At 42.6% G+C, this 9,393-nt stretch overlaps 1 protein-coding gene across 1 annotated transcript in view; it reads right to left on the bottom strand.

Moving 5' to 3' along the window:
* Nucleotides 1–9,107, bottom strand: part of igf1ra (insulin-like growth factor 1a receptor) — a 69,294-nt gene extending 60,187 nt beyond the window's left edge. The window contains exon 1 of the mRNA XM_084016785.1: nucleotides 8,049–9,107. Coding sequence (XP_083872911.1) covers nucleotides 8,049–8,145 — 97 coding nt within the window. The 5' untranslated portion in view covers nucleotides 8,146–9,107. The remainder of the gene's footprint in view (nucleotides 1–8,048) is intronic.
* Nucleotides 9,108–9,393: the final 286 nt, after the last annotated feature.

Consider the following 9,393-nt stretch of genomic DNA (forward strand, 5'->3'; position numbering starts at 1 on the left):
CAAAACATGTTCAACAGAGAGCATTAAAAATGTCTTTTGTATCATAAATGAATGTAACCAAAGTGCTTAGTAGGGAATGCAGCAACGCTATGTGTAGATTACCTTTGCCAAAAGATTTTAATTATAATAATCTTCATGAAGCATATAATCCTGTTAGTCAAGATGGTGAGGCTGGTACTTTGCTGGCAACATGTCATACATACAAATAATACAGAGCTCTGAAAAAGATGGCGTGTGCAGCGCAAGGAAGTCAAGTCTCTGGGTACGTTGCATAAAAGGAGTCCATGTTCTCTCAAGGAAGCATTTTTATCATAACAAGGGAGCGGTGTTATCATCAAGGTCAGCTGAGGTGAAGACATTTATAAACATAGAGGTGAATTGTTATCTAGTTTCATGATATTCCCAAGTTAACATGTTGATCCACCATCTGTATCAATCATATCGAATGCAAAATGTCGATGCAAAATGTGGCGTCTGTCACCTCAGATAACCCCAGCGTCTGAATAGCCCTTCCTCGGGAAACAACACTTGAAACCAGTGCCTGCAGCGTTCTCCAAACAAAACAAAGACTCCATTTATTATTGATGACAATCAACTCTCCCTCTAATCGTGCCTATCAATTACTACACCTGGGAGTTAATGACAGACGATATTCTCATCGTGTTATTGCTCTAACGCAGAGGCTCCTTTACCTTATTTTGTCTTATGTACAACCGTGTCAAATTAAATGAGCTCAAGTATACTTTATCGACACCACTGTCATGTTCCAAATGTGGCAGGTCTCGATTTGTACCTCTTGGAGTGGTGATGTTCATTTAGCCTTTATTTAGCTAACTATACTAACCATCGGCAATAAAGATGGATGATTTGTCGCCCATAGCACCACAGTGGCCGTCTGTCGAGAAAGAGCAGTTATTGAAAATTAAAGTCACTCTCTCATTTCCAAGCAGCTATAAATAACGATGTCTCATCCCCCTTTTTAAAGCATCAAATACCTAATTAAATGTATGACTTATTAGCGTGCAGCCATCCACTAGGGGGTGATCAAGATGTTTAGCTTCAGTCTATGACCATTTAACCATTACTTTAAGCTAAATATTTGAAACATTTGTCCATCACCTTTTCTTATTTTAACCATTTAACCATTATTTAGCTAACCACTTTAACCATTACTTTTAGCTGATAACTAACCATTTAGCCATTACCTCTAGTCAAGTCCTTTAACTATTCATCTATTTAGTTCTTTTAGCTAATTTAAACATGAATAAAATATGTTAGGCTTCTCTTTCACCCATTTAGCCACTATTTCAATCCTTTATCAGTTCATTTTAGCTAACTGTTTAGACTTCTCTGCTTGCTTGCTTGCTTCTCAGGCTACTTTTAATTAGTAATTTAATGTTAATTAGTTAGCCTAATTACTTCTTTAAATTCCTAGCTGAGCTAGGCTTACTCCATAATCTTTCCACATAGCTTCAAGAAGCTGTAGCAGGCTACAACCTGGACACAAGCAGTCTACTCCTGTCTGGGAATCACCACTCTAAGGCAAGAGATAAACACTGGAAAGTTCCTCTGTAAAAACAGATTAAAACCTCTGAGCTCCCAAACAACCATTGCGTTAAATGCCTATGAAACAATAAATGATTTATATAATAACAGAATTGGCATGACTAGAGGTAACAGGTTGCATATTACCTTGAACTGTCTAAAAGAAGGTCTACCAGTCAGCGCAGGAAATGCCTTGACATATGAGCTCCTCGGTTAAACCTGTTATGTTCTTACAGAGGCTTAGGACGCCATTGCAGTGAGAGACACTGTCACAGCGCTTGTCCAAAGAGACAAACACAAGCATGTTTTCAATGAGAGTCTTTGATCCTTGTGGGATAGAGCAAAGAGCTAAACTGTTTCTAGTCCCTAAAAAACACTGTGCCTTCAGACGGTCTAAAACAGATGTAGCAATCATTCAAAATTGACCACTCCTTGGTATATTTATTCAACCGACATGTGCTCTCAAATGTCCCTGTGAGTTAACTTCCTTTCAGTGGAGAACAAAAGAAAATAGGGCCATGTTTGATGTTCTTTGTTCAAGCTATTCTGACAAAAATAGAAGATGCATTGTTTATGTGGAGGAGCTATATTTGCTCCTGTCGGGGTGTTTCACTTCTCCAAATTTAGAACGGAAACGATTACTCCACAAGAAAATAGTATTTTGCTTTCTCCAATCAACGCCAATGCCCCTGGGCTCCACTTGTGAGCCATCTAGCTGCATGTCTTCTTTGTTTCATTGAGAAATTTCTTCCAGCTTCCCCAGCAAGCCGGGGAGACAGGGAGGAGGGGCGGAGCCACTCGAATACAAAGGCTAATTTGTTTGTTAGTAAAGAGAAACTCTTGGCTCCACTTCCTGATGAGGGCATTAATAAAATCGGGGGGGGGGGGGGCGTCTGGCCGGAGAATGGGAGCAGGAACAACTAGATCCTGTGATGAAGGAGAGATAAGGACTCTGCCATGTAAAGCTATCTGAGGCCACCCTACTGGTGTACAAAAAAAAAAAAAAAACACAAACAGAATCCGCCAAATGCTTAAAATGTCTTTCTGGGCGTCAAAAAATTCCTGCATCTTTTATTATCGCCTCAAATTGGTTTGTACTCGAAGACTGGTGAATAGAAAGAGAGAACAATAGAGGAAAAGCATGCAGAGTGAAAGAAACTCCGCCTCTTTGTGATTCCCTTGTTCTACTCATTAGACATGTTAAGACCTAGGAATTCCAATTATTTCCTTGGAAAAAGGACTGAGTAAGATGTTGCCTCAAACTAAGCCTTCAGGCTTAGTTTAGTTAGTCTGAGCAGGCTTCTCTGATTCGTGCTAATCAATCCATTTGATGTGAAGACAACAATTCTTTAGGGGAGGGGGGGGGGGGGGGTGCTGACATATAATAATGACCTCGGAGTGGATATTTTAACACCAGTATCCACAGAGAGGGATAAGCCTGCATATGTGTGTCCGTCTCTCCCCCGTCTCTCTTTGCTCTTCACACTGCTGAGTAAACACACATATCTCCACAGCGTAATGCGTTCCACTGGCTAATGTTTATGATTGATAAACCTTGCCCTGGCCCTCCATGGAAATGTCATCACACAAGCACATACACGCCTGCACACACTCAAACGCCAAGCCTTTTTGGGTTTCAGTCATATTAAGCCCAAATCCAGCGTTAAAATGTATCACATAAACTGTGATTCAGATTAAGTAAACATAGCTTATATGTAAATAAACTTAATCTTAGTTTTGGCTGACAGAAACACAACTTTCAGACCACTTTGTTTATCAAAAGGACACAGACTCGCTGAGCATTGTGGGAAATCACACAATGGTGTCCTTTTCCAGACATTCAGCTGTAAACTCTAGGAAGGTTACAAGTTTGTTAATCAATAAGCAGTGCTGCAACTGTATTCATTTCAAAAACAATAAATGATCACAATGGAGCCTTGTTCTATTTTCTACTAGAGAAATCAGAACAAAACATTATTATTTCTAATATTTTGCACTAATTTTGAGTATGTTACAGCTGTATGCTGTAGCACTGAGAGAGTTCCACCCATTTCTATGTATATGTAAAATATGATGCGTTAAAAAATCAAATTAAAAACATATCAGAAAAGTCTCACTGTCTGTATGATGTGTGACCCTACTGCATCTTTTTTGAATAAAAATGTTAAAATGTCACATCTTGGGTTTGAGATCATCCTCTTTCAACAACACATCACAGTCGGTGCTAAACTAGATTATTATATACATAATAAAAGTGTCAAATTATACACAATGTTTTCATTCTGGTTGATTTGGATCAGATCTTTCAATTTAACATTTAGCGCTGGTCAGAAAACATCTGTTTTTACTTATTTTACTTGTCACACATCAAATAATTAATTCCACTCAACCATAATAGCCAGCATCAAAACTGTTGCCACTAAAATCCAGTTCTAGTCCAGTGCAGTGAAAGAGCTGGTCACTGTGCGGTCATATCCCCTCACACCTGCCACATCAACTGGCCCTAATCCCCAACATACTGGAAGTCATCTGACCAGCGGTCTGGTGGGCCACTTCCCCTCAGCGGACCTTACTTCAAACACTGTGGCTCAGATTTCGCCAAAACCCCAAACAGTAACACTACACTCTCCATCATAACAAGTCTCGCACAAAAAACTCCCCCGCTCCCAAAATGAGAGAAGAGGGCAGGAGGCGACGCGCTCTGTTTACATGCATGCTACACAGTGAGCGCTATAAACCTTTAATTTACGGTTTAATTATAGTAAAATATGGTTTGCGGCGATGTTTGTTAAAGGGTTCATGTCTGTAAGGATGTGTGGAAGCCGGCAGGAAACTTACAAACTAGGGAAGTAAAAATGAGGGACTTTATTAGTATTTCAATTTAAGTGGTGATGATTTTATTACTTTCTCTCATACGTGTTAGCACAAAAATCTTTTTTTTTAGCCAATCGCAAAAATCTTTTTTTCCTATGACTGCTTGTTGTGCAGCTGTGTGTGAATAAAATCACAGGTTTCTATCCGGTTCACCACTTGGCCTCTCTGGTGTTTAGGAATGAAATGTGTGAAATTGAATGATCAAGCACAACTTGAGGCATTCTACTACAATGGCTGTGAGCTTAACATCAGATCAGATCTGAAGCGATAGCCTTTTATGACAATTTACACATATATATTATGCAACTTTGCTGTAAAAATCACATGCACAACCTCAGCTTACAGCCTTCCTTTGGCCTTCATTACGACAACCACAAACATCCTCTCTAAGACTCTGAAAACACCTCCGAGAATAATCTCGGGCTGATGAATCCTCCACTCGGGACGGATCCACCTTCGGCTCTTGATGAACAGCTTTCGACTGAAAGCGGCGAGTGTGCCATCCATTAGAAGAGCTAACATTTGCAATCATCTCACAAATTGTACAATACTCCACAGGCCATTAAACCGGGCAGCCCGTGATGATGTATGTGCGGTTGGCCAGAGAGACGTGCATTTGAGCAAATCCAATGGCGGCGGCCACTTGAAATAAAGTGTTTAATTAAGCATTGTAAACCTCAGCTGGCAGCCCGGAGGAGCTGCAGGACAGCATTTCGACATGCACTCTCACAAACTAGCCCAGTGACACACTTTCACATCCTTACACAGGGGCACGCCACTGACTCAGGCTGTCACGCTGAGTCCTGCTGCACATTAAACTCACATGCGTGCACACACAAAGACACCGGTGTACACACAGAGACACACACCACGGGGCTACGAACAATCGCTAGTTTCTCGTGGGAGGAGAGACAAGACATTCCTGCATCCAGCAGAGCCAGGAATAGCGAAAGGGAACGCATGGTGGAGTGGTGGTGTAGGTGGGGGGTGTACCGTGTAGCCCCCCCCGTCACATGATGGAGTGGGGCACCTTGGTGTAGAGTGACAGCAGTCATATCTGAGCCACTTGCCCCGTCACGGCAACATGCCATACCCCAAAGGGAGCTGTAGGAGGGGATGGCTGTCAGACACAATGCTCGCCGACGTTTGATTATTTATGCCGTCATTCAAGTTTTCCGGAGCAACATGTCCCCTTCATAAATAACCGAGCGAGAACACTGGTGTGCCCTCATGCAACGGGACAGAGGGTGCCTGTACTCACACAACCCCTGCGCCAATGTTGTTGGTGACATATCTATTTATAACCCTTAATAGTAGCGGTGCCAAGTGATGGAGTTAAGCGCATCGCTCTGTACGGGAGACGGGCTCCGTGTGGACGGCCGACCAAACAGCTCCACAAACTCTCTACTTTCCCAAAGCGACAAAACCAAGTCTGTTTCTTCTTCATTTTTTTTTTTTGCACATTTCCAAACACCAAGTCTCTATCTCCCTGGCACTCTCCCTCTCCCTTTTAGAGACTTGTTTGCTGCATACTTGGAAGCCATGGCATGGAAAGTTTACTGTGGTGAGAGTTAAAAGGGATCTTAATTACATTTTATTGGTGTGGACAGATTATCAGAACGAACAGAGGAGAGGGGGGAAAAAAAGCTTTCAACCCCTAATGGAACTCATGGATATCTGTGATTTTCCACTAAATGATGACAGGAGCCAGAAATCGTGACCCTCCGCAGCCCAGTGAAGTAAACAACGCACCCGCGAGCGATGAACTGGTGAGAGCCATCCCCGTCTTCATATTCACCACAGTCTTTGTCCGCGGACGCTTTGTTCTGGAAGGACTGATGTATTAGACACCGCAGCGCGTCGAGATCTGAGGGACGACCACTTGTCTCCCAGCCCCCCGCTGCGTTCATGGGTGTCTCGCTGGCTCAGGAGGGTGCACAGAAACGCACCCCCACGTGGCTGTGGTCGGACCCACGCTCAATAGGACACAAAAAAAGTTTTTTCTTCTATTTGAATGCTAATAGAGGGCAGTCTATGTGTCTGCTTCCCGTGTCAAGTCGTCCCCACCGTCCCACGTGTCCCCTCGGGAAACAGACAAATTAGTACGGAAGTGACGTAACGCACATATATATATATATATATATATATATACACGCAAACAAATCCCGAGCTACGCAGACATAATCTCTGTGCTTTAGGTGGAAAGATGCACCAGGAGAGGAAGTTTATTATTTAAAATAAACTTTTTTCATACCTAAATATAGATTAAGTTTACAAACAAAATACTAAAACTAGATAAATCCTCTCTATAGTCCACTTAGTTTGGCCTTAAGAGTTTTGTCGACAGATTAGTTGGGCATTATCTTTGCCCATTGAGAGAGATTCGGCCCTTATTAATTCCCAGTTGTTCTATTACAGAATTGGCAAAAAAGCAACCTTGATTCCAGCTGCTATATTAGATTAAGATGAGATTGCTTTAGATTAGATGAGAAATGCGAAATATGCTCGTTGAAGCATTTATGAGCACGTTCTCAATGTGAAAACCACAAAAACAAAACACTGAAAATCACATTAAGGGCACTGGAATTGGCGGAAGCTCAAAACCTTTTTTACAAGACTAAACGGTAAGTACTTTGAAAAGTGGCTAAGTTTTAGGGAATTCCATGAGAAAATAATTAGTACAATACAAGTCTATTTTATTGGTTGGTAAACCACATAAATTGCTCAAAAATAAAAGGTCTAAGAGGGAAAATTTAAAAAAAACTTTAAATTGAAAATAAATACTTCACCTAATCCTCAGTGGGGGTTGTTGTTTTTCCAATAAGTGTATCTTTTTTATAAAAGACTTTCAGGACTTCAATATAAACGTGATTGTTATAGAAAGTGCCATCTATCACGTGTCATGCTTGGAAACAGGCCTGAACTCAGGTGCTCCTGTATGTTAAGGTTTGCATTAATTAACACTGCAGGTAGCTTTATACAGACGAGCGACCTATGTAGCTTAATGAGAATAAAACACGATTAGTTACCCAACTATAATATTGTTTTTGCTAGTTTTCTAAGCTGTTTGGCCTTTCAAGGAGCAAAGGTTGGCGTCTGATTTGCGATTTTTTTCTTCTTTTCACGCGCAGCGAACGCAACACCACCAAAATGCAAAATGGCCACATGGTCGTAGTAACCTTCAGCTCTGGTCCCGAGATTCATCCTCTGCTCTCTGGATGTCTGACGTGGAGATTACGGCGACGTGTGCCCTACATCTCTGTTTCTGACTAACCGAGCCGCGTCGTCCAACGAGGCGACGGAAAGCACATTTGTTTTTTTTTGGTGCTTAAAAAATGTGTGAAGCCACACTGACGGGCAGCTATACCACCACATGGTCCCCAGCTAATGTGTACGTTTGGTCGCACGTCGGGGAGCTGTAGGGTCGCTTCTATTGAGTGGATAAGTCACTGTAGACTCAAAGAATATCCTAATATTCTCTTCATAATAAACAATTATTTTATCCCACCAGTCAACAAGTCTAAACTGGGCTACAAAAACAGCACATCATGCATTCAGGCCATTCCCTGTTAAACCAATACAATATTATACAAATATATTTCTATGTATGTATTATAAAAACGACTTACTCTCTCCATGTGTGGACCAGATGCAGATAGAGAGCATCAGACCCCAAAACAAGGTCGGACTACCCATCCGTGTGTCAGATCTCATGTTCTTCAACATATTTCACCTCTCAGGGGGCGAAAATCCAGGGATAAAACCCAAATAAAACAAGCAAAGTTGTGCACACCGGCTCCTTAAAAAAAAAAAAAAAAAGAAAGAAAATAAATGTGTCTGTAGCACAAAAAAAACAAAACAAAAATGCTACTCTATGGTAGCCTGCAAATACGTGGCTTCCAGGATTTTCTCTTTAAAAATATATAAATAAAACGTGTACAAAAAAGGGAATTCCTTTGCAGGAAAAAAAAACCCCCTATTAAAACAGTCTGCTATTTTTGCCAATCGCAGCATACTTTGACGTCGGCTGGTTTGCAACACGAGCCAGTGATTTTACTGGATAAATGATGGTAATCCCCATCTTCGGTCTCCATCTCTTGAAAACAGCAGCAGCAGTGCGATCAGGCCCTGGCAATAACAATATATATTTAAAAAAAAAAAGATATATATATCAGACTAATTGTTGTTATTGCACGCCTTTGCCACCATCATAAATTAACGCCAGTGTCGCTCGCGGGAGTCCCCCGTGATTGTGTGCGCGAGGAGTGGGGCAGAAACACGTCCAGATCCACAGGGGTGGTGGCTGCGAGCTTGGAAAATGAATGAAAAGCCCTTTTTTTGTTGTTGTTGTTGCTTATGCCATTCAACCAGCGCAGGCTCTCCGATCCCCACCAAGCAGTCCCCCGGCCCCGCGGTGAGAAGCCGCTTTTTAAACCAATTTTCCAGCTCCTCGGGTCGGACTTATCTCCGCCGTCAGTCGGGATTTGCAGCCGAAAGAAGAAAAAAAAAATACCAGACTTGTGCCACGCAAGAGAATGGGTCTCTCCAGCTCTCCAAGCTAGACGACCTCGGCCGGGGGGGTGGGGAGGTGGGAGGGAGAATGTGTGTCCACAAGGAGTTGCCCTTTTACGAGTGCTTCTCGTTTTGTCTTTGTCCCCCCCCTTCAAAGAGAGAAACCCCCCCAGAAAAAGGTCCCGTCGCGCGTGTATCCAGAGGCTGAAACGGTCCGGCTCGTCCTCGGTGAACGCGCAGGCTGTGGGTCTCCGCTCCTCCGTGGAATCTCTGCTGTAAACAAGAGTCGGCTTCTCTCACACAGAAACACATAGTGCTACGGATAAGGTGGCCGGGAGCGGGCCGGAAAACCCGGGCTGGATCCGGGACACCGGGGATTCACACAATCCCCGCTGCAACCTAAACCAGACGCGCAGGGCCGGGTAGTGAAATGAGAGTCTCTGGGCAACAAGTAGGCAACCC

This window comes from Eutrigla gurnardus (assembly GCF_963514095.1).
Source record: "Eutrigla gurnardus genome assembly, chromosome: 9".
In the NCBI taxonomy this organism is placed as follows: Eukaryota; Metazoa; Chordata; class Actinopteri; order Perciformes; family Triglidae; genus Eutrigla; species Eutrigla gurnardus.